Raw genomic sequence first — 27060 nt, forward strand, 5'->3', positions numbered from 1 at the left:
CTAATACATTTAATAGCAGGGAAAAAATGAAATGGAAAAAGTAGCAATTCTCAATGGAAAAAAAAGTGAAGATAACAATTAGAGTATCCCCCTCTTTTATCTTCCGGGATAATGTCCACAAATTTTATACAACTTTACTTGTTTTATAGTAATGATGTATAAAGAAGAGAAAATAACTTGGATTTTCTTCCTCATGCTTCTAGGACTTGTGTATAGTCAGACAGCCTGTGTCAATAGACTGAGGCATTATCTACAACTTCTCAAAAAAAGGGGGGCTGGCCAATATATACTGAATTTAGAAAGCAATTTGGTCTTAATTTGCAGATATAATGGCAATATGAGATACCCATGACAAAAACACCTGGCCAATTTTATTTCTTTGCTAGTTAGAAATGTGTCTTTGTACATATACTGTAATCAATAAAATTGGTATCAGGATTATTTTGATGTGTCACAACAAACTCAAACATCAAGTGCCCGAAATGGGTGCCAGACTAGCACAGATGGACTCTACTGAAATATAAACATAATTTCCTATAACGAGTTGACATCAGGAATAAATAAAAAGAATTTAAGTTAAGGAAGGAAGAGAGAGAGAAAACAATCTCATTTTCCATTACATGGAAGACAACAAAGATGGACATATTGATCCTATTCAGAACAAAATTTCCCTGAGTTAAATGGGACTTACTCCAAACAAGCGATCAAAAGACTACAAACTCCAAGAAAGCTATTTTTTTACTTTTCAAAAATTTAAGGCCTTTGAAAACCTGCCTTTATTGGTTTTGATGAATAATGTTCACTTCCACTAACCTACTGCACAGCAGTAGTGACTTCCCCCCGCCAATTAAATCATAAGGGCCTACCTTGAAAAAAGTCATTGTTGCGCCGTCTTCAACTGCTCCATATTCTATCTTTGTTTGCTTTGCCAAATCATCCGCTGAATCAATGGGGGACTCCATGCGCTCCACTGTCAGAAAGGCGGCTAGATTAGCAGTGTACGAGGAAATGATGATAAGTGTGAAAAACCACCAAATGCCTCCTACTATCCTGGTGGAGAGGGCTTTGGGCATGAGCTCGGAACCTAACGAAAATCAGGGGAAAAGGTGAATCCAGTGCATAAAACAGTTTAAACTTATTGTAAGAATCCAGTGCTTTTTGGCACGATGGTGAGAATAGCATCACTAAGCAATTTTTTTAAAAAAATGTTACATGCTTATATAAATGGAAGATTTAATAAGAAAAATTACACTCAAAATGGAAAAGGTTTTAGGAACTCTTGAGTTCATGAGATGCAAAACATAGCAATGGAGACCAAATTAATGTTGGATCACAAACTGGCTAACGTATGCTATTTTTAACTTAAAGGGACAATGAAAAACGAAATGACAAAGAGCAGATATTGAGCTGTTAAAGAGAAGCATTGCTCCAAAAAAGCCAAAAAAAAAATAAGCAGCAACTCTGAGCCTCTCAGTTAGTAATCATAGCAGCTCTTATATAATCTTCAAAGCATTTATGATAAAGCAGCTCACGAAATGTTTTGACTCCCATAACAAATAAGCTGTTGCCACAAACAAACAAATAAACCCCAAGCTCTGCTTACAAAGGAACTAGGAAATGTGTATCAGGAAAATCTGATACAAAGAGGGGTACTACAAACCTGAGACTCTTAGGTAACCTTTAAAAAATCACTGCAATGAAGCCACATGGAGAAAGGCAATGGTAAAAGAAAACATCCTGTTTCTATGCTTAGCCCTTTAAACAGGGGTGACCAAGCTATACATTTCATTTTTAGAGCAGCAATGAAATAAAATAAAGATTATTCTTTTGTCTAAACTAGACTGAGACAAACTAGAAATGCATTGCTGGAGTTGCCTGCTCATGGCATCAAAAATGGAGGGGGCTCCAGACATTGGTAGGCAATATACGCCACAATGCAAATTTAGAAGGAAACATACCGTTGGAAGCACTTCACCTCCTTTTGTACTTCAAAAGCTCCTTACGTGCTTCAGGTTTTTTTTCTCTTAATTTGCAAATGAAAGTCGACATGCATGAAATTTTTGAAAATGTAAAATTGAATAATTCAATTAACTAATAGCAGCAAGGCAAACAAATGTACATTTTTCTACAATGCACAGAAGAATGTTGCAAGTCATTTATGCAACAACATTTTCTTAAAGAAAAATATTTATATATCTGCAGGGTCATTAATATAATGTATTAGAATATTTAGTCGAATAACAGGGGAATTTCCCCTTTAACTTTTTGTTTTGTTTTGTTTAACTTGGGTAAAATGGAATGAAGGCAAGATGGACTATTTTATTCCTGATTAATTATGCTGTTTATAAAATTGCATCAGTTAAGGAACTGGTCCAGCAAGGTAACACATCTTCCAATGAATGGAGCTTACGCCATACTTAACATCAGTTACAGAACAGAAAAATAAAATAAAATAAAAAGAAGTGGTATCATAACTGGACTATTCAGTCCAAAACAGCCCATCTTACACTGCAGTTCATCTTACCCTTGCTGTTTCAAACAAAAAAAGCTGATAGACTTGGACATGACAGCCAACTCCAGCGCCAGACTTTGCCTAGAATTCTGCAAGGAAAAAAGTAGAAAAGTACCTTTTCTGATGTAGTTGCTCCTAGGCCCTGTCAGTCAGACACTTAGACACTATATTATCACTAATACTGCCAAATAAGCTCAACAGCTTTTACCGCTTTCTTAAAAACCAACACTTAGGAAAGTCAAAGAGACTTGGAAGTAAAGAACAGTAGAAATGTTTGCCATAGTTGCCCCAATTACCACAAGTTCATATCTTACCCAAGGATTTAAAAAGCGTGCCACCAAAGCCTGTGAAACAGAGCCTGGTTAGGGGCTGACTGTCATGTACCCAAGGTAACGTCATGTCCAGCACTATATCCCACAATTTCCTGGGAGCGAAGGGCCATGGGCAAGGAATGTATGAGTTTCCTCTATCATGTAGCCTCCAGCATTCATGAAAATGTGTTAGAACAATATGGTAATGACGGAAGTTTAATGTGTTATCAGTTATTATTATAGTTTTTATGGGAACTTTATTTAAGAATTAAACCCTGATTCATTCAATGGACATAGGCCAAGAAGGGATTTCATCCATATCTCATGCTCAAACCCAATATTTAGCACACACCCATTTTTCTTAACATATCAATTATTGTAAAATCCACATTGTAAGCTATGCTATAGTGTAAAGAAAAGGTATAGAAATATTAGGTATTTCCCTGTTGATTATTAAATGAAGTTATATCTTTGTCCCCTTAAAGTAACAGGCAACATTATGTCTCTTAAGAGAGAAGTGTTTTTGAGTTGAAAATATTTTTTCCCAAAACATGGCTAAGATATAAAGTAATGAACTAATTATTAATGTCTGGGTTAGTTGGGTTCCTCATTCACAGATAATGTTTCCAGTGTCACATGACAATCTACATCAAAACTGTAATTACTTTGAAAAGCATTTTTCAATATGGTATAGGACCACTGCTCAAAGAAATATTTTTTTTAAAAAAAAACCTTGGTTACACATGTCTAAAGTAGTTTTTTATACATATTGGTGTACATTTACACTAGTTGTAAGACTTTTTGCCCAAATGTGCTCATGACAGGAACTGTGAACTGTTGAGCAGAACAAGTCTGACAACCATATTATTGACATTTCAGATATTCTAGATTAGTTCAAATAGTTTTGGACTTGGTTGTAAGGATTAAAGTGTAATTCTGGTCAATTCTGTGTGAGTTAAACTTTGCATTCTAGACTAAGGCCCTTTCCGCACGGGCCAATAACAGCGCCCTAGGGACGGCAAAAACGCTGTCCCTAGGGAGCTGTTCGCATGGGGGGTGCTGCTGCATTGCTTGCTCCCCCCAGCACTCCCCATCCTCGCTCCCCACCTGCGCCACAAAGGCGCTGTTTCCAAACCTTGCTCCCCGAGCGAGGTTTTCTGGAAACAGTGGCTTCCAGCCGCTGCTGTGTCGTGCAGGGCAGGAGGCATGTCCCCTGGCGTGGGTGACACGCCAGAAGGTCGGAGGGAAGGTATGTCGTTCGGGTGACGGTGCAGCGCTGCACCGTCTTCCCTGCCCCTACCGAGACAGTTCATGCGAACAGTCCCGGGGGGGGTGCGTCAGCGTTGTATACACTGATGCACACCCGAGCGTGGCCGTGCGGAAACAGCCTTAGTGTATGGGAAAAGCTAGTGCAATGTAGAAAAAGTAAATGGACCATTGACGTTTTCATAATTCCAACCCTGTTCATGTTTTAGTTGGTCATTTATCAAATTTCTGCCCCTCCATGAGGATAACAAAAATTGTAGGCTGGAGCCAAAAGGATACCTGCGCTAGCAGAAGGGCACTTCCATTAGGAAAAAGAACAATTTTTGACAAATCCCCTTTCGAACTGCTGACTTCTAAGGCAATTTGTGGAAGCCTACAGAAATCGAGTTCCGGAGAGCTCAGCGGAGTGCAGCAAGGTGGAGGAAATAGAAAAATCTTTTTCTACAATCTTCACCACATTCATTTTACTCTGGATTCAACCCCAAATGTATTGCTATGTTAATTTTTTCCTGAACAATAGTTGAGAGACTATTCAGAAATGCCAAGGTTATTCCTGGAAGTACTCACAATTTCCATAAATGAAGATGTTTTAAAAGACAACAGGGTTTTTAAAAACCATTTTATACCTTTTCAGCTTTGCCTTACAAAATTATGATTAATATTCAGCATACAAATAAATGGGATTGAAACTGATACTTTATCTTATAATATAATGAAAACTGTGTATGTACAGAATTGCTCCCATCCTTTCCCATTACCAGTTATTAAAATATAGTTTGCAGATGGAATAATTGAGTAGGTTGTAATCACTAGGCTCTATTTATAGCTAGAAGTGGGGGGAGGGGTTGTGTGTCAGGGGGAACGAGGTTGTGTGTCAAGAGTTTATTAAAGGGAGTAAGACATTGTTTTACAGTGTAATGTATTTGGATCATTAGCGTGCTAAGAACCATAGAACGCTGAACATTGTCTGAACATTTGTCACCAAAACTATAGAAACATTTAAGAATAGACTGTAGACCCCACAGAAATATTGTGTTTAAATAATCTAGCTACAGTAAAATTAGGTTTAAGTCCCATTCATTTCACTGGGTGAGTCTTGTATATTTCTTAACTGTGTGCTCATCATTGTTTTAGTCATTCTGGGTCTCTTTGCATTGTTTAAAAAAAACAAAAAAAAAACAAAAAGCCAGACTGGTTTAAAAGAACTACAGTGGTTTATTAAAGTTTCTTTAACTTCCTTCTCCTGGGCAGTCATATCAATATCCTCTTATATATTTGGTATGACATGCTATCAAATACATTAATTACTTTTTCCAAAAGGAAATGCTGTTCTTTAAAAGTAAATGTTTTTCCCCACAGGATACCCAAAGATACATGTCCATCTTATACACTATTGGCTGCCAAAATGCTCTGCCGAGAGAAATGCTGGTTTTAGCACCTAAGTGTATACAAGTGTATATGTTCCTGAAACTGCCAGCTTTGATTAAATTCAGTGATGAAAATGTGGCCAAGAAAGAGAAGTAGCATGGACACAATTTCTTGGGTATTCCATGGAAACATGGGCAAGTTCTTGTAAAGAAAAACAGTAGCAGTAGCATGAAAAAAGCTCAAATTGTTTTCAAGTAGGAATTTTTATTAACTGTATCACAAACATTACACTGCACTCCTTTTCTACACAACATTATCTTACAGTGAAAAAAAAACTGATGACAATTTGCCATCAATTGCATTGATGAACAATACTGCTTGTATCGACCATCTTGTACATGAAATAAAATGGCTAAATTGAATGAAACGCAACAGGTACAAGAGGAGTGCACTGTATAATCAACAAAAAAACCTCGCTGGTTTATTATTGATTATTAATTGATTGGCATTCCTATAATTTTAGCAACCATATTTTTAAAAAAGAAAATTTGATTCATAACACATTTCTTTACATGCACTGTAAAGCATGCAATACGTGAGCTATGGTTGGCCTGCTGTATGCAGATGCTCATTTCTCAATTGTCCTTTAGGGAAATCTGAAACACAACATGGTTGCAACAATTATAATAAACTGAGGTGACATTTATCAACCATGCAATAAATGGCATCTCATTTCAGGACTAAACAAGGTCTACATCAAAGTGAGACAATAGTGGAGACAGAGGGAGAGAAGTATTTTCCACTCTTGTCTCACAGAGATGTAGGATGTTAACTGTAGTGTTCATGTAATTATGTACCTACATTTGTGGGTCAAATGTTTATTTCTAGATTTGTATGGATTTCCAGGGTACTCTGTTGCCTGAAAGTGAGATTCAAGGATGCCTAGATGTAAAAAAGCTGGTTTATGGTTACATGCACAGAGGCACTCATGCAAGCAGTTAGCGCCAGAGAAAGAGAGAATGGTTACCCCCAGCAAAAAGTGGGACATGGCGCCCAAGAGAAAGAGCAGGCTGAATCGTATACCTTGCTGCATGAGAGCTCCAACTCCAAACCAGAAACTATTTAGCAAGGTAAAATTGTTTTCCACCACGTCTGAGTCGGGGTTGCAAGGGTGTGGATTATACCACTCATAGGGACTAAACCTGTGGTAATTGACAGAAAAAAGAACATATTTAACAAGCAGTGAGCAGAAAGGCTATCCAGCAAATTTGCTGTAAAAGAAACAGAAAAAAAACAGGAAAGGGTTAAATAGAAAGTAGAAAAAGAAAGGCTTCACAAAGTCATTGCATTATATAAATGACAGAAAGCATTACGAGAAAAAAATAATATCACCAATGATGAAACTCAGGTCTTCATTATTGAATTCTCATAGCAGCATAGTTAGAAACATTGTGGTGTCAAAAGTTGTTGCCAAAATTCACTGAAATTGCCTCAGCATTGCTCAGGGCCTCAGAAAATATCACATCTGATAGTTCATCAGCACAGATATAGACACATACACAGAAAAGGGAACTACTACAAGACATTAATTAACAAGGAAACCATTATGCTTTAACATTAAGACTTTGTAACAGAGAATATCAGATAACGATTGCAACTTTTTTTCACACAAATGTGTTAATATGGTTGTTGAAGTATATTAGAACTGCACCTACAATTCAAATGAAATTGCTTATTATGGCAATAATTTGGGGGGGGAGTTCTATGTGGCTTCACCTAAAATAATTAAAAATACTCAGCAGGACTGCCTTTGGGTTGTAATGTGGCTGACTTGAGAATCATCCCAAATCTCTCTCTCTCTCTCTCTCTCTCTCTCTCTCTTTGTCTCCCTCTGTCTTCAACAATATCTTGGGAGTATCAACTTTCAAGAATCAAAGCTTCCTTCATCCAATCTTGTTGGTCTCTAAGGTGCTACTGCTCTTGTACTGTAGATCAATATGGCTACCCTCCTGAAACAATCTTGATAAAGCCAATAGGATCACTGATCACTGGATTGGAAAACATTATCTGGAACTATGAACAGGTAATTCATTTATTCCAAAACTGATATTGACAATATAAAGTGTGATATTTACATCACTGATAGCTTTGAGTCCAAAACCTCATTTGCCAAATGGCTAAAACATGCAAACATGTCTACAGTTTTTTACAGTTTTTTCTCATAGAGAAAAGCAAACTGGGTTGAGATTTTCAGTTTAAATGAGCTTCAGATCAGGGTTTTCATGTACAGGCTCTCTGCTCATTCCCTCAACAATGTATATTTTGATCTCATAATACCACTGTGATGTCTCATTTTTTTTTAGTTTTATCTACAGAACACATTGGAAAAATCTTTTCACACTGGACACAGAGTTGGATTTAAGATGCTTACTTTCTTTTAAATCAAGTCCTCAAAATGTTACACAGTGAGAAAATCTCATGCTTATTACCCACAGCACATTAGAAAAAAATATACAACACAGTTAAAACAATAGATCATAACTATTGCAATAATTAAAATCTCAGAGGAGTTTAAGTACTAAACTAGTGATAATGTATTTTTATAATTTCTCAAATCTTTAAAGCCACTCTGTTACAAACCCAAATTGGAATATGCACTCATTATGAATGTATTAAGAAAAATCTATCTTGTAATTAAAGATATCTAAATAATGTTTCTGTCACTTCAGAGAATGCAATTTTCTTCCCAATAATCTCTTCAACACATTAAAACTCAGAAGATCAAACAATCCATTTTTATCCTCTTAATACAATGATAGAACACCTCCTGACTTAAAAGCCTATGCTTGAAAAACAAAGAAATGTTTCATTTAATTCTCAAAAGTAGAAGTGACATGCTGTTCAGAAAGGTTGATTGGGCTATAATTAAAAATTCTGACCTTATTCCTTGTACAGGATTCAGAAGAATCTAAAATAGTCTTATTCCTTTTGTTGTTATTGTTAAACAACAAGGATCTTTTTCAATTCATTGTGTGTTTAATTGGGTAAATTGTTTAAAAGTTAAATTTAAGAATAGGAAGTATGGCATCTTTATCTTTAAAAGGCAAAAAATATAGGGAACAAAAATTTTGCTCATTTATTTTACTGTAACTTTTGTTCTTAGTACATTTTAGGCACTTCAGCATTAAGTGAAGCCATTTTGTATCATACATTATTTCAGTCTTTCTTAATCACAGTCTCTGACTAAATGAATAACAGTAAATATACTTTCATGATTTTCCTTCCTCCATCTTCTCTTTTCTTTAATCAATAAAACCACCTCCCCTTCCTGGAACAGTAAATCCCTTCTTTCCCACTTCTTATTCTACTTTTTTCTGAATGTTTAAGATGCATAGGATAAAAACCAAAACATTTTAGATTATTTTATTCCTTCTCTTCCATAGAACAAGCCCTTTATTTTATCAAAAAATGTCCATGTGGAATGTGAATGCACCAGAAAGGTTCCTATTTACATAATTTATGACCTTAAAATTTTCTCTAATGCCAAGGGGAGATGTTATTGTTCAATTTTTTTCTTGAAAAGTAACACCTCATCAGTTTTCATACAGTATCCACCAGCTGCATCCAACAATTATGTATACACATTTCATAAAGGATTCATGGCTTCAGTAAACATGCTATTGGGAGCAGACAGGAGGGGACACAGGAAAGCTTATTCCTCTGTTTCAAGAACTGTGCCTTGAAAAATCAGAAAACAGGAGGCACTCAGCACCAAAGGGCAACTTTAAGGAAAGATGACTTGACTTCTAGTAAGAAAGTGGTAACATAATTTGCTATACAAAAACTAATTTTTTAAAGAAGCTCATGTTTGGGCATCTGGTGTTGCCATGATTACAGCACCTATTTTATTCCATGAGTACTGAAAGAAAAAAAAATTACCACATGTATCAAAATAAGATAGATATTTGCCCTTCCCAAAGAACAGAGGATTAACAGATTGCTCAAAGTTACTTCATTTCTTACAGTTATACATATGTCTTCACACTGAACAGAATGTGATGACAGCATAATAGGACTGGCTATTCCTATAGCAATTCACGCACTTATATTGACATGTCAGGAGAATAAGTTTGAAAATGCTGTAAATGCACTATTATTATATGCACTATTTTATTAAATACACTAAGTCAAAGGCCATTTCTGCATGAATGAATGCCGGTCTTGTGTGGGCAGTGCCGAGGTTGCTGGGACCCACAGAGGTGGGTCCACACAGAGCTGCCTGCAGGTCATCCCGTTCACCTACCTCTCCTCCCTGCGCAGCTCTGGAAAGCTGGAGGGACATGCCCACGCTGCCCTCCGACCCCCGGGAGTCCGAGGGCAGCATGGGCGTGTCTCTCCAACCATCCATAGCTGCACAGGAAGGAGAGGTAGGTGAACGGAAATGCCAGAGGGGCCAAAAGTGACGCTCTCACACCTGTGCGCTGCGCACCGCACCGGTGGGAAGATGCGGCTTTTGAAAAGTGGCTTTTTTCAAAAGCGACATTTTCGCGCTGGTTGGGGGGGCGAGTATGCCGCTGTTGCAATGCAGCAGCACCAGCTGTGGGAACAGCATCCCAGGGACGGGTTTTTCCCATCCCTAGGGCACTGTTTTTTGGCTTTGTGGAAAAGACCAAAGAGTAGGAACCTACACTTATTCATTATTCTATAGTTTTGAGAATAATCTGTTCAGTTCAAGAGGTTATTATATTTATTTCATTGAATTTCTGGGCCTACATCTAGGCCTCATAGACTGACTCAAAGGGTTGCTAATGGAACCCAGTTATCATTGGTGTGCAACCTATCTTATGGGGTTCCACAGGGTGCAATTTTATCCCCCATGCTTTTTAATCCCTTAGGACAAATCAGTCAAAATTTGAGGGTTGACTCTCATCAATATGGTGACAATATTCTTATGTGTTCATCCAAATCTCCTGGTAGTGCAGCAGAGGTCCTGAATCACTGCCTAGCCATGGGGTTAACTGGCTAAAAGTGAACAAACTGAAACTAAACCCTGAAAAGGAAAGGTAACGGTGATTGTATGCTTGCTTGCTTATTGATGAGGCTTAAAAGGACATTGGTCTCCCCACTTTTGCTGGAGTTTAACTGGCCCTTTCTGACTGATTTATACTGGACCCAATGTTAGTGTTGGAGAATCAACTTAATGCAACTGGACAAATGGCTTTCTACCAAGTCGTCCTAACCTGTAAAATGCAACCTCATCTTGATAGGCTGACCTGATCACTTGGATCCACGCTGCAGTGACACTGAAGCTGGACTACTATAATGCACTGTACATTGGTTTCCCCTCAAAATCAACTTGGAAAACCCAGGTGGTCCAGAGTGCCATGACTTGGCTATTAACAGGAGCTAGACAGAGCATTTATATCACTTCCATTTTGCAGACAATCCATTTGCTATCCATCTGTTACTGGGTTCAGTTTAAGATACTGGCTATCACATACAATGTCCTTCATAGAATTGGCCCCACTTAGTTGAAGGACCTCCTCTCTACTTATGCTCCATCTTGACAACTTTGCTCATGTCAACAAGGACATCTGTAGGTGACAATGTGCAAATGGGAAAAAAATCAACTACTGCCTGTACACATGCTTTCTCTGTTGTAGCTGCTGCCTTGTGGAATGGCCTGCCAGAGGGGGTCAGAAAAGTTTCCACTCATCTGGCATTCTGCAAATTATTCAAGAGAACTTTCCTGTGCCGGTAATAGGGCTGAATTGTACAAAAAATTCCTTGAATAAATGATCGAGACTATGGTCTATACTGCTGCATATAGTTTATTATAAGTAGGATCCTATTATTATTATTTGTTGTTGTACCACTAATATGTCATGTTAATATGTCATATTAATACACATACTATGCCTCAGTTCTTTCTGATTGTTCCAGACTTCTAAAGACCCATTTAGTTGATTGTACTAACTTACTTTGGGTAATCTGCCTTGAGTTATTGTGAGAAAGGCAGATGATAGATAGAATTAGAGGCAATGGATGAACACTAAACACACAATGCTCAGGTTCCAGGTGAGAAACAGCTGTCTTTTCCACTTCCATACCTGTGTATTGCTAATGACCCAATTTTCAACAAGATTTTTTTTAAAAAAAAAAAGCACTGGGAGGGGCTTTACGATATTGGTCTAACCCTTACCATGGTCTCCCAAAGCAAAAAATTCAGACCCATTCATAAGCTTTGATTTGCAATTTAGGGTGTCTGAATAGTACTTTGTTTTGGCCCTTCCCACTCAAGTCTGGTTGTAAACATGTTGAGTTCCATCTGCCACGTGAAAACATATTCTCATCCCAAATTCACTGTGATTTACTTTTATTTTCCAATACAATTTTGCCCTCTTCCTTATAGAGACCACTCCAGAAAATCATTATTATTGTCTGGCTTGCTTTCTTCTCCCTTTGTGGACTGGTTTTACGCTGGAGCATTGTTGTCAACTATTTTTTACAAATTATTATTTTAAATATAATTTAATCAAATGGTTTTCTTAGCATGACTGTGTAACTTGCGGATTATTGTGTTAAAAGAATCAGCAAAAGCACCGAGAAATAAAGGTGGAGAAAGCTGACCCAGCTCCTGATGAAGCAGACAAAATAGAGTCTCAAGCAGTCTGCCCAACCCTCCACATGTATTTAAGCAAAAGGTGGTTGGGAAAGAATAAAAAGCACTGTTACTGTGGGATCAAGGCTTATTCTGCTTTCAGTGGCGGGGAGTGTTATCCACTTTTTCTGGATCACCATTTCTCATGAATTGTGAAAGGTATCATTTTAATAAAGATTTATCTCCTAAAAAGGGTGGTCAATCTCCTAGTGGGAACTGGAGATCTCCTAGAATTACAGTTGATCTCCAGACTATAGATATCACTTTCCATGGAGAAATGGCATTACTGAGGTCCCTCTTCTCCACAAAACCTGCCCCTCTCCCAGGCTCCTCCTCCAAACAACCAGGACTTTTTAAACCCAGAGTCAGCAGCTATACTCCTAAAGCAGATCACAGGGTTTTTTTCCCCACTTCAATTCCCAGTTTTCAAGCTGAACTAGCTGAATCATGTGAAAGTGGCATGACTCTGCTCCTACAATACAGTTTTATGTGCTCAATATTAATCTAATGGTAAAGTATTCTAATATTGTTTAATTATCTCATGATAAATAATGGTGCTTTTATAGGACATACTTTAAAAAGCCAGGGCTTTCAGGAAAATTTCATCCATGTATTCATATAACATTGTCAATTTTGTATGTTTCACTGATTTAGGAGGATTTATATATATATATTCATGGATTTCTAATTTTAGAAATGACTGAACAGAATCCATTAGTCATTTCTTTTAATAATCTATTGTGGGCCTTATAGATTTAAACACAGCACTTAATAACCCATCATCTTCTAACATAACCAGCTAAAGTTTCATAAAGAAAATCTAAAAATAGAAAAAAATAGAAAAATACCATCAACATGTGTAAAAAGAAACATGTGTAACCATGTGGTCTTTTTGTATTCCATGCAAAAATTAGATTGCATGGTCTACCTCACAAACCAAGAACTAAAGTATTATTCTGTTAAATGCTTCCAGCTTGGCAAAGAATAGAAACACCAGCAGCAATTGTGAAGTGCATTTACAGTACTCTTAACTATAGGTAATCATATGAGTTGAAAGAATAATACCGAGAAACCTATTCATAGGAAATTATCATATTTGCTCCCACAAGTTTCCAACACGAACACCAACTTCTCTCTAATTCAACTTTATGAACTAACTTTCTACTCCCACTATAAATTGTTTTGTTCTATGATATTTTCACACAACAATTCAATATAGCAAGAGAAGTGTTCACCAAGACTAAAACCTTCACAGCTCTGCCCCTTCTCATGTTCAGATATAGGGGAAAAGACATATTTCCGTGAAAAAAATGGGATAGAAGCTTAGTGCTATTTTTAAAAATGAAAACTGGGAATGTAGAAAATTTGCTTGAACTATCATTATAACACTGTAGCTTTATAGTAATATTTTAGGGGCATTAAAAACACCTGAAATCCCTTGTCTGGAGAGGCAGTGGTTTAATGGCAACAGTCCAATCATTGAAAAGTGGTCTGTAGGTGAGTAGGACAAAGAAAATCATAGAAAAAAATGTACCAGGGGGGAAAAAAACTCAAAATTAATTCCCAGAGAAACAAGTCTCAAAAGGGCAGTAAAAAGAGAGCGAAGACAAAAACTAGGAAGTGAAAACAAAAGTCACAAAAACACACATGAAAATCAGGGGATAAACGAAAGCAGTATGGAGCCACAACTGACCTGACCTCCCCCCCCCAAACCTAATGGAGAAAAAAAAGTGTGTTGCGGTGATGCACTGTTAGTCCTTGTGATTTCTATGGAACTTCTGGGTTTAGGGTCTGAAGTTATGTTGTGATATTGCATGACACCATTTTTCCCTCCCTGTTTCTTTTTTCCTGCTGAACATTTGAGCAGGGGTGGGGGAGTCCAACCTGTGGGGAGCCTCAACAGCAGATGATATATGAAATATTTTAGGAGTATGCTTGCCAGAGAAGAAACATTCTTGAGCCTTGGTTTTTTTAAAATCAAGATAGTTTGGCTGGTATCCCTACCCCCTCAGTACTGCTCCAGTTTCAAATTGCATTGAAGTGTTCCAGGTGATTCACCTGAGACCATATTTGTTGTACTATTTTTATGGTTTAATAATGTGAGTTGCTTGGATCTTCTAAAAATGTCAAATCAGTCTTTCACAGATCGTTCAGTGTGAAAATGAAGACCCACTTTGTTAACAGACAAAGTTATGTTATGGGTTTGAGGAATAACTCCCTTTCAAATTTATGGTATTTGATTTTGCCCATTTGGCAAAGACTGGTGCTATAAATTTAGGAGAAATTGCTGCTAGAATGAAAAAATATAGGAAGGATATAAAATGTTACAATGACAGAAGCAAAAGGCTCCTATTCATGGCTGGATTCCAGACAAACCCAAAAATTTGTTCCTGAACAGGGAGCAATTATAGTGATAGATACAGACCTCACCTTCTCCAGATTTCATTTGGGATTCCCTTCCTCAAAGTTGTTGTCTAATTGATCTAATTGATCACTGTTCAGGTTTACTGTAGTGAGAACTTTTGGCTAATGAGGAAAATGATTATATAAGCATACAATACAAATCTGGGGAGAAATGAAGAAGAGTTGCCAAGAAATCCTTGCAGGCCTACCTGGAAGTAAGTTCCACTGTATTCAAGTATTCAATGTATTCCATCTTAACAGAATAAATTTCTTGTACATTTCTTAAATAAGAGTTTTCCTGGCTTGTAAATCAGGGATTAATTTAACGTGGTTCATTTTAATTGAAACATGAGGCTAGATTGACTGCAAGTCAAAGGTTGCCACTTAATTAGAAGGCCAGAGGGAGAGACTTTTAGTGCTGTTTCTCCCTCATGAGCCAACTTTTATTGGATCCAAGCATCCACCCTTGGATTTCAACTGGAGCTAAGCAGGAATTTTGTGGGGGCTTCTTCCCTGGTTGGCTTTTTGGAGAAGTCTTTTTGCCTGCTTTGTGATGTTCAGAGTGGCTGGTTATTAATCGTTTAACTGGGCCTGGCCATTGACAGTTCAAGCCATAATTAGTTTGACAGGGATAGGGTGGGCTGCTTATTAGTACGTAAGGAGCAGCAGTGAGCATTGTGAACCTTGGGCGTGATGGAGGACGTGTTCTGAACAGACCATCACTTGCTTTATGGTTGGATGGACCATGTGAAAATGTGCCTTTGGTGCTCAGCAACCAGGGGGGAAACCTGGTAGTGGCTTCACATCACATCAGGGAAAGGGGCTGGGGCTGGGCAACTCTTTGCACAATATGTGTAGGCAATGACAAACAAGGTTGCCTGCAGCCGTTAACTAAGATTGAAGCCAGGGTGGTTTTGCCAAAACTAAAGATAGCCATGGCTAGCCTGCCTAGCACAGCCTGCTCTCAATTGAACATTATAGTTAATCAATAATGTAGATCAGCTGCTATAAACAAACTAGTTAAACCTATACTGTCATCTCATGTTTTTACTGGGTACTGGGGCAAATAATGCAGGATAAGTCATTCACTAATAAAAAAATAACAAACTTCCAGAATGTTTGGAAGAGATTACTAATAGGAGGGGCATCAGAATTAAAGTCTAGGCCACAGAACATGAAAATGTATTTACGAATTTATTAAAAATTCAAAATTCTTCTATATTTAATAGGAAGTATTTACACACGTACCCAAGAGCAAAAATGAAGTGTTTCTGCTCACACAAAGGCTGTTTCTGAACAGCCAGAGCAGTGGGGCTGCATCGGCATGATTCATGCCGATGCAAGCCCCGGGGCCATTCGCACAAACAGCCCCTCTGGCTGCGCAGCTGGCAGAGCAGGCTCTGCACAGCCGCACAGCCCCACAAATGGCTCCTTACCTCCTCCTGGCTTCCATTGCTCTGTGGTGATCAGGGGACACGCCCCATGGCCAGAGTGACGGCTGCAGGAATGGAGGCCAGGAGACGTGTCCTCTGGCCTCCACAGAATGAAAGAAGCCAGGAGGAGGTAAGGAGCCGTTTGGGGCCAGCATGGGGAAAACACCACCTTCCACCTGCTGCCGTTTGTACAGCAGCAAGTGGAAGACGCCGCTTTTGAAAAACCTCGCTCCCCAAGCAAGATTCAAAAGTGGCTTTTTCTTGCTGCTTGGGCAGCACAAGCACAGTGCTGGTGCGAACAGTGCCCCAGGATGGTGTTTTCACTGTCCCTAGGGTGCTGTTATGGAGCTGTGCAGAAACAGCCAAAGATAGAAAGCCATTACTCCTCAGTATCAGCCTCTTATGCTTAAGGGGGTGCTGTTTTAGATGTGTCAACCTTTTGTGGGTGGCTCTTGCAAAAGCTATTTTAGAAGAATCCATGCATGAGCTGAACAATTGCATACTCCAGTTAATAGAAAAGTCTATTAGGTATAGTGCATTATAGAGAAGTAACTGACACAAATAGTTTAAGTGCTACATTAACTTTAACATGTATTTTCAAAGCACATTTGATTTTATTGAAGTCATATTTTTTAAAAAAATCTTGAAAATTATATTAAAAAATTAAAAATGAACCAATTTTTTAATGTTAAACCGTAAAGACCAAGAATGTCAAAGGCCTGCAGGCTTCCAAGGCACATAAAAGAGTATAACAGAAAGTGTTGTCCATATATCAAAGGCCGTTTCTGCATGGCCCCGCAGGCCCCCCCCCCCCCCCCCCCCCCCCCCCCCCCACCCACCCCCCCCCCCCCCCCCCCCCCCCCCCCCCCCCCCCCCCCCCCCCACCCCCCCCCACCCCCCCCCGCCCCCCCACCCCCCCCCCCCCCCCCCCCCCCCCCCCCCCACCCCCCCTCCCCCCCCCCCCCCCGCCCCCCCCCCCCCCCCCGCCCCCCACCCCCCCCCCCCACCCCCACGCCCCCCCCCCCCCCCCCCGCCCTCCCCCCCCCCCCCAGACCACGCCCCCCCACCCCCCCCCCCCCCCACCCCCCCCCCCCCCCACCCCCCCCCCCCCCCACCCCCCCCCCCCCCCTCCCCCCCCCCCCCCCACCCCCCCCTCCCCCTCTCCCCCCCCCGCCCACCCCCCCCCTCCCCAACCCCCCCCCCCCCCCAATATTCTACAATATACCTGTTAGCCCTCATATTGTGACATAGATGTGTCTGGGTGTGTCAGAGAATGTGTGCAATGGTCAGTGCTCACATTCTCGGACTCAGAGAATGCAGAGGGTAACAATGGGAGTTCTGTTGCTCACTGCTGATACTGTGGAAAGCAGTGATTAAAATACACAGAATATTCATAAAATTTAATCTACATCCTAAGTAAAAATGAGATTCTGTTTCTTTTGAAACCTGGTTGTATCCACCTTTAATTTTCAGTGGGGATTACACCAGAGTAAGAAGTAACTATCTGATTTCAACTTAAGTCAGAAGAGGCACATAAGAAATTTGGCTTGACAAGTTCACCAATTAAAATAAATAATACAGTGGAGCTAAGAAAATGTACAGAACTCTTTACATTTCCATATATTATATCCTATTAATTTGGAAGCTGCCATGAACACTTTTCTAAATTTGGAAATGTATTAAATAAACTGAAATAAGGAATTATTCTTTGCATGGAGGTCATACAACCCAGCAGAGTTGTAGTCACCTATTCACCTTAATTGTATGCTATCGAAATACCTGTTTGACTAGAGCATTTGGATACGTATAGCATATGCAGTGTATTCTTTGTTCCTTTCTCTATGAGGCAAACAGTGCTTCAACTCTGTTTTTCAATGTAGGATCAGATGGCTTAGAAGAAACACCACAGACATACAGGTGGCTAACTGTAATCCAGATTCAGCCGGGGGACACTGAGGTAACTGGGGACAGTGCAGCAAAAGCTTTGGATGGTGCAGAAAAGAAGGCAATTGAAAAAACCTCCTCTCACTGAAACTGCCCCACAGCCCAAATAGACTGGAATATTGGTGGAAATTGAGTAAGTTGACTCCACCCCGGAAATGGCCCAGTACACTCACCCCCTGCGCTGGTGTTCACTCAGATGCCAGTGTAGCTCGATGGCAACATCTATTTCCAGGTTTGCCCACTACAGAGTTCTGGGGTGGCCAGATGCCGATGGAATTGTTCCTTCCCATAGCATGTGTGTCCTTACACTAAAGGAGGAGGAGGCAAGTGCATTGTCACAGCCCTCCACTATAGCCAATGGCCATCCCCTCTTTCTCCAATCTGGATTGGGCTGCCCATTTCCAATCTTTCAAACATTTTAGAATCAGAACACAATGGCTGATACATTCCAAAAGCCTTATTCCTAATAGCATAATGCAAATATTCTACCACAAACTTAAAGAGGTCAGTTGAAATAATCTCGAAATTCTTGTGGTGGACTTCTGAGATGACAAGCTAACAACTCAGCATGTCAAACGTATGTGGTGTTCTTATAAATTAAGAAATACGTCAAATGAAAACAAAAACCTCCATGTGGTAATATATGGTCTAGACAAGACCTGAGATATACAAGATGGCGTGGATCTATGCCTGAATCTGACAAATGGCAAAAGAGACAAAGGAAGGATGAAGAAGCAAAAATTAAGTGCCTGGGATCAGCAGCTGTTTTTCTTTTCAGTCTGATTTTTTTCTCATTTAATGCGTTAAAAACAGTTTTTCCCTTTCCAAGTGGAGAAAACAAAAAGTATGAGAATACTTTGGCCATGCCCTTCATTGTTCTTCAGACTAAGGATACTCTATTAGAACTCAGATGTTAGCAGGTGGAGATTTGCTACGCACTTTCCACTCCATCTGGCCATGCCATTAATTTCGTTCCCCCCCCCCCCCCGAGTAGAATCTTCCATGCTCTTCCTTTCAAATTCTGGAATTGGAAGCATAGCAATTTCCTCCTCACACTGGCAAATATTACAAGTGATTAATTTCCCCTATGTGTAGAAGTATGCACTGGGTAAATGGTCCCCTGAGGCGGTAGGTTTCTGAAATACTATTTTGAAGGCAACATTTTGTATGCGATCCTCTATGCTACAAATACAATGCCATAAATAACATGCTTCTTCAGATAAGTCTTCAGAGTCTTACATGCACAGTGCACAGTGTGAATGCATGCATCAAATGATAGGAACATGCAAGGTACACCTGACGGAGCAGGGCCAACTTTTGATGTTTTCCCTTATTAAGTTGAAATAATTTTACACAGTAGTAAGCAATAGTTCAAAAGCCTTTAAGTGCCAGCATGAGGCCAAGCATCACGACCAGGCATTGTGGGGAGCTGCAGCAGCTGGGCACAAGTGGGTTTGCCCTCCACTGGCATAAGTGCTCCAGAGAGAGCATTTATGCTGGCGGAAGCCCACACTGCATCCAGAGACGGGATTTGCCCTGCCCTCGATTGTGCAGCCTGTCTCAGAATTTGAAATCAATGCCATTGTATTAATTTATAAAGAATTCTGAACATCAACTGGAAGCATAATCTCTGCACTAGAACAGAGAAGGAAACCAGTCAAATCTGTGTAAGAGGAAGGTTTTCCCCCTCTAATGACAAAGGAATTACACTGAGATTAGAGCAGCCTGCCACTCTGATACCTCCCCACCTTCTTGTTTACACTAACCTTGCTTGCCCCCCCCCCAAAAAAAACCCACCATCCTGCTGTGCTTGAAGCTACAGGGTACTGTAAACTAATTACAGCATGCCTGTCACATGAATAGCTGCAAGGCAGCAACTTCATATCTAGCTACCTAGAGTGGCAAACAGGAAAAAGATGCTCATTCAAGTCTTTTCAATTTAAACTACAATGTTTACCACTCTCAGCATATTATTTCTGTGATTCTTTTTGAGTGGGATCAAGGTATATATATATAAAACTCATGATCAAAAGAAAAACAAAATAGGCATATTATTTATAATAGAGACAGACAAAAGAAATTTTATAGTTTGATACTAGAAATATCAAGATTAATGACTGGCTGTAATCTAAATCTCACTGTCTAAGAATAAATGGACTCTGAGCTGCACCCAGTGATTACTGATGTACTCTGCAGCATGCCATCAATGCATGCACTGTGTGATCCAGTAAGTATATCTTACACTTCTAATGCTATCTAGAGCAGCAGTGGCGTGGTGGCTAAGAGCAGGTGCACTCTGATCTGGAGGAACCAGGTTTGATTCCCAGCTCTGCTGCTTGAGTTGTGGAGGCTTATCTGGGGAATTCACACGCCAGCTGGGTGACCTTGGGCTAGTCACAGCTTTCTGGAGCTCTCTCAGCCCCACCTACCTCACAGGGTGTTTGTTGTGAGGGGGGGAAGGGCAAGGAGATTGTAAGCCCCTTTGAGTCTCCTATAGGAGAGAAAGGGGGGATATAAATCCAAACTACTATTCCTCCTCCTCCTCCTCCTCCTCCTCCTCCTCCTCTTCTTCTTCTTCTATCTAGTCATAAATAAAGGCAATACACCTATATACCTAACAGAGGGGCATAGGTTGATAGAAAGGTAAACAGAGAACATACTTATCTCTGTCAGCTTCATATGGTTGCAATGGGCCCAATCCATTGTCCGTGGTAAACAAACTGCTATGTATACACAATGATGATTCTGAAAAAGGATAGTTCAGCACACTATCTTATAATTTACATCTATCCTTTTTTCTATAAGCTCAAAAGGATATATAAACTAACAAATTCTTTTACTCCAGGTTGTACGCCAAAATCACAAATGCTTTGCTTATGCTTGGTATGCAGAAAGAATATATTCCTTTACATTAATCATATAATATATAAACTTATATACTGAACCATTATTGGTTTACTTGAGTAATACTGCTATGTATGCTTTCCCCCAAATTGCTTTATGATGTAATAAATAGTTTCAGAGGTGTTTTCTGGACGGACATAATATCCCAGGGGAAAACCGGAATCATACATACCAGGATGTTTCTATCTCAGTTTCTCACTCCGCATGGCAGCCCATCAGCACGTTCAAGCCAGGGGGAAGAACTACATTTGATTATGAATGGCTCCCCAGTTCAGTTTCATTTTCCTCGCCAACACTGCCATGCTTGTGCTAACTGCCCCGGTTTTCCAACGTTCTTATTGGCTGCAGGCGATGAGGCAGGACAAATAAACTGGTCTGTCTCCCACAATGTTTGCATGGGAGTGGGATCAGTGCTTTAAAAAAAAGAATTGCCAATTTAGCAGTTTTTTAAAGCTACGGGATAAGGGAAATCTTGCGGGCGAGCTCGAGTTAGACCTGGAAGTCATGCGGAAATCATGGCCGAACCGGGATGTTTCACCTCCTTATTCCAAGATATATGGTCAATGTGGAAAACACCAGAGTGTATAAGTCTCTCTTTCTCTCTCTTTGTGTGTGTGTTTGCATGTGTGTGTTTATATAAGGATCTGGACATTCAGCTACTCACTCCAATCAGATCATGAACTTAGGGGAACCTGGAGCTCCAGAAAACCTTCTGAGGAAAGGATTCCTTCCATAACAATATTGAGACACAAGTTCTTTTTTGAACTGCGTTTAGTGGAAATACTTACATGAGGAGGAACAAGATCTACCAGACCACGGCAACACAGTCCAGAAAACCCGCAACAACCAGTGGTATCCGGCCGTGAAAGCCTTCGACAATACGTTGAACGGAAGAAGTTTTAAAATATTTAACAGATCTTAATTGTCCATAACCTATTGCCTCATTTATTGGTCACTGTAATAAGTGTTGTACTATAGAGCCTAATTTTATATTGAACAGCACACTAGAACAATCCAATACTTTGTTCTTTAAGTAGCAACTACAATTGTATTACTCAAATCGGTTTGTAATCATGTGGAATTAAAATTTATGCTCTACTCCACTTTATATCTGCATAAAACAAACCACAGGCAATGTCCAAGACTTCTTATCATTAATTTGAGCATTGGGCACTCCTTCTACTCCCAAACGCTCTAATGTCTAAGCTCTCTTTACAGTACGCAATGCTACAAAAACATTTCAGGAAAAACTCAGTTTCCAGATAGGTGTGGCCATAGTACTATGTTATAGCAAGACAGAGTGTTGTTTCACCCAGTTGGTTACCTGATAAACTCCAATGGACCACAGCATACTTTACCACATAAATTAGATATGCTTACATGAGCACAGAAAAAAGACTGCAAACAGTGCAGTCAAAGGTCAATGAATGCAACAGGTTAAGTGTGACATTCTATGCAAAAGTAAAATATATACAAGATAAAGAGTGATTATTTGTAATACACAAGTTTCTCTACATTTGCTAAGCTAATTCAACAGCTATAGTATGAGAGGAAACCATAACTGCAAATGAAGCTTGATGTTATAGACTCTTTTTGAACACATGGAACTGTCTTATACTAAATTAGACCATTGACATGGCTCTCCAGGGTCTCACAGAGAGGTCTTTCACATCACCTACTACCTGATTCTTTTAACTGGAGATACCAGGAGATGAACCGGGACCTTCTGGATAGCAAGCAGATGCTACCAGCACTAAAACCCAGCCACAACTTTCTTCTTTTGTCAGCAGCAGAGTCTCCTGAGAAATTTCTGAGTCTGATTGCTGTAAATGTGATGTTAAATTGCTTAATTAGAATCAATCAGGAAATCCGATCTTGTTTTGACTTCAATGTTGATAATGGGTTTCTTCATACAGCTAGTGTTAAATTAGTTTAGAAGTCTAAGAAGGCAGTATTATCACTAAATACTGCCATGGTGCCTGTGTTATCAACAGATGAACTTTACATGTACATGTCACAGACAATGGCGAATTCCGCATGGATCAAAAACAGCTCTGTCAAAATGGTGTGAAAACAGTGTAAACCCTTTTACACTGTTTTAAACCATTTTACACTGTTTTCACACCGCTGTTTTTAGCCGATGCGGAATCCACCTATATTTGTGTTCAGAGAAATTAAGAATTCTTGATTGATTCTAATTAAGTACTTTATCAGATTCTAATTAAGCAATTTCTCAGTTTTTCCCTAAAATCAAACAATCCATTTTATTTCCCTCTTTTTTTTAGGAATTTGGAGTGTTTTTGGAATCAATTTCATTATGACCAATTAAAAGTTCAAAGAGAGGAGTAGACAGAGTTCTGCAGAATTTCAGAATTTTACTCTTTAGATGCTCACAGGCAGGCAATCTGTTCCCAAACCTTCCTGTTCTTCTGTTAAAACTAATAACTGCAAGGGATGAAAGCACAAAAAGATGCATAGGTAAGTACCAGAAAACTCCTCTTCTAAAAGAGAAAAAGAAAATAGGAGAAAGTGGTTGTATGCAAAAAAGAAAATTTTTGATGGAAAAAAATCCTCTTCAAAATACTATTATCTCTGCCTCCTGCATTTCATTGTCTTTAACACCACCATTCACAGTTTCTACGCTCTATATCTATATATAAATCTAACAATGGATGACTCTTAAGAATTCTTATGAAATAGACTCTAATCCAAGCAAGTTTATTCTACAATATACCTGTTAGCCCTCATATTGTGACATAGATGTGTATATGTAAATTTGAGTCTTTTCAATAATGGAAGATATGATATACAATGAACAATATATTTTGGTAAATGCCTAGTAGCTTATTTCAGATTCACAATTATTATTAAAAATATTAAAATCATATTTTAGAAATGTTTGTTTCTAAATGTTGTTTTCTGCTGCCACTCAGAACAGCAACAGAAGAAAAATAAAAATTTAAAAAATGGTCACTGAACAGTCATTGGCTGACAGCGTGACATTATCTCCAGAGACAGGTTTTCTGCAAAAAATGACAACAGTGTTCTCTAAGAATTACCGAGAACTCTTTGGTTTTATCACAGATTTTCAGCCAATGCTTAGAAATATATCACTTCTGGGTTTTTCTCACAGTGACATCATGCAATCAGTTGACAAAGCCCCCCATGTCCCTGTCTCCCAATGATTGCCATGAAGCTGTTACAACTTGCCCAGGACTAAACTTACCTGGGGCCCCATTTGCAAGCCTGTGGGGTAGAGGGAAAAAAAGAGGTGCTGATTCTAAGCACAGGCAGCTGCCCACATGGCACTGGGCCAGGTAGAAAAGGCTGTGAGTGGCTCCAGCTGCCAAGGCCTTCTTTTGGGCTGGACAATGTTCTTCTGGGACTGGAGGGACATTTCTAGCATGGTTGCCAACCTGCTCCTGCTGGGCCAACCAATCTGGTATGGTGATTTAATGCCCCATGCTATGCCAAGGTTTTGATAGCTGCTGTTCAAATAATAGTTGTGGCCAATTTATCACCACCCAATGTCTCTGTTTGGTTACTCTGGGGAGCTGTGGTTGTGTCTCTCCATTCCTTCATCTCCACGCACCATCGCTTGGCCCACAAATCATCTGCTGGTTCATATCTGCTCCCTCAGTTAAGACCTGACTTTATCAATCTACACTAACCAGATCTATTTAAGTAACTTTAAGCTCCCGCACACACCATGAAGCAAACAAAGAACTCTCACAGTCACACAGAGAAACAGGTTGAGGACCTTTTAAAAAGCATTTTGGGGAGGAGGAGTTCTCACAGAATTTGTTATCCAAATGCTTCTAACACATTTAATTGGCCAGAACCTTGGGTAAATGAAAATTGCGAAATTAGCACTTTTTTTTCTTTCACCCAGATTGCAAACACTTCCTGCTTGCCTGTACAAACTATGGCAAGCAGGAAGTATTCAATCCCCATTCCCTTCCATGAATGGTGGATTCCCCAGGCAGCTGCCATTAGATTGGATACTCTAATAGGTGGCTACCACACCATACAGGGAGACGAGGGAGATTCTTGGGTGGGGGATTCTTGGCTGTGCAGTTCGCATGGAAACACAGTGTTTCCATTTGAACCATATTGCCTCCTGCCTCCAGGATCTCAGCAATCCTGGCTGGCCCCTGCAGCCACTGTACAAACAGTGGCACAGGCAAATGGGATCCACGAACCCATGTTGCCTGTGCAAAATCAGTCCATGTCCCACTGTAGATAGATAGTACTCACAGTTATGTTGTTAGAACAAATCTTTTTAAAACTGGAAGTTTGGATCCACTGCCTCTCATTTGACGTCAGGATTCTCTCAGGAAGGATCTTTCCTTTAGAAAATGACTCAATTAAGTGAAAGGATAAAATTCAGGACATTAGTCCTATGTCTTCCTTCACTGAGTAATTTTCCTGCACTAAACCAAGGCTTCCCACTCAACAGAAAGGATTCATCGTCCAGGGTATGAATTTGATCTATGCAATTCAAAGAGAAGCTGTTATTCTGTCCAGGATCAACACAAGGGCATGTGAACAAAAGGGCCTCTTTTACACAGTGATCAGTCTTTTCTAGAGTGTATTTCCCACAGAATTATTGATACGTGGGAAAGATTTCTGCGAGTACTCTGACAGCTTGAAAATTCAAGTAGCTTTCCAATCAGTTATCAATAGTTCTTTTGACCAGTGGCATATAAGTGTATTTTTCCCCTTTTTCCCCTTTGTCTTTGAAGTAGGAGATATGATACCATCTTGCCTGCATAAAAGAGTTCCTCTAGCTGCAGAAAAGATATTTGGCTACCCAAAATGTTCTTGAAGTTTGTTTGATTACATGGATTTGCAACGAAACCATAAGTCCATTTAAAGCATGTTACCAGCCAGTCACATATTCTACTGTGATGTACTCCTTACTAACAAGAGTTTAAAACATATACAACCCTTGAGCATTATCTGTATTTTTGCCATGCAGTCATTATAGAACAATATTTCTGAGTTATTTGTAAAAACAAAGCTTGTACAATATATTAAACAGTTTGGCAGGTTGTCATTTGCAAATGTTTTCAGCTAACAACATATTTTGTATTGAATGGGCTAAGACCTGAGCTATAACACTCTCCATTAGTTTTCACTGAGGAAGTGTGAAGAGCGCTGGAAGGCTGTAAACAAAATATTAAAATGCATGAATGCCTAACATGGCAGACCGTATAATCTTGTGATAATTGCATCCATTTAAAGATGAGGCATTCAAAATTGCCACCTGCTCACCTACTAAAGACAAGCAAATAAAAATCTTGTGGATGAAAATTGAAGCTTGCCCAGTGGATGGACATTTTTAACACATATCATTCCCAGTTTCAGATCTCACAGAGTGAAATCTGTTATTTATTCACCCCTTTTTTCCTGAAGCAAGTACTTGCTACATTAATATCTTAGAGCCTCAGGACAAGAAAACAAAAATTCTAATTGCTTTTTTTAAAAAAAAAATCAGGCAAATATTTAAATTTGTTAACATCAAAATAATCTTAAAATTCATTCCTATGGAGCATTTATTATGGCAGAAACGCAATAAAATATATGGGGGGAATAGTGTTGCACTCTGATTATTTTTATTTCCGTCAGTAGATCTGTACAAGAACTTCTAAAGAGAATCATACAACCATCAAGATTGGTTATATATAGTCTATGCATAGGCTGTGAACAATAGTTCCAGTGAGCTACCGTCATATACCATATATAATTCCCTGTGGTCACAAATCACTGCTTTCTGATGACAAACACCCTCCCCCCCGCACCAACCAGCACATAGAACTCAATCCTTCAAACCTATTGGTGGAGAGTCACCCTTCACATTACAGCAACCCCCATGCACCCGCCTGCCTTCTCTTGATCCAGCAGCAATCCCAGCCTGGCAGCCAGTTCACTGCCCTTCCCACCAGGCCCGCCATCAGTTTCCCCACCTGCAACTACCCTCCCACTTCCCCCTGCCTGCCCATCAACTTCACAAACCACCCAGGCTTGGCAGAGGAGCATTACCTTGCCATCTGCTGATCCGCCAGGACCCAGACTACAATCCCCATTCTCACCACCACCAAAAAACCACCCCTGCCTCATGGAGCAGCAGCACCAAGTGGCCTGCTGCACCATCAGCCCTGATACCATTCTCCTGTGTCCCCCAGCCACCCTCCTCCTGCCCTCAAAACCAATCAAGGCTCAGAAGAGAAGTGGCACCAAGCCGCCCTCTCCTCA

The 27060-nt window shown here is 39.7% G+C and overlaps 1 protein-coding gene across 2 annotated transcripts in view; it reads right to left on the reverse strand.

The window, feature by feature from the left end:
• GRIK2 (glutamate ionotropic receptor kainate type subunit 2) overlaps window positions 1-27060 on the reverse strand; it is a 656874-nt gene that overhangs the window by 189914 nt on the left and 439900 nt on the right. For both annotated transcript variants that reach the window (XM_048493884.1, XM_048493875.1), the window contains exons 13-14: window positions 6541-6659; window positions 867-1084 (exon numbers count right to left, since the gene is read on the reverse strand). In XM_048493884.1, coding sequence (XP_048349841.1) covers window positions 867-1084; window positions 6541-6659 — 337 coding nt within the window. The remainder of the gene's footprint in view (window positions 1-866; window positions 1085-6540; window positions 6660-27060) is intronic.

This window comes from Sphaerodactylus townsendi, linkage group LG01 (genome assembly GCF_021028975.2).
Source record: "Sphaerodactylus townsendi isolate TG3544 linkage group LG01, MPM_Stown_v2.3, whole genome shotgun sequence".
Taxonomy (NCBI): domain Eukaryota; kingdom Metazoa; phylum Chordata; class Lepidosauria; order Squamata; family Sphaerodactylidae; genus Sphaerodactylus; species Sphaerodactylus townsendi.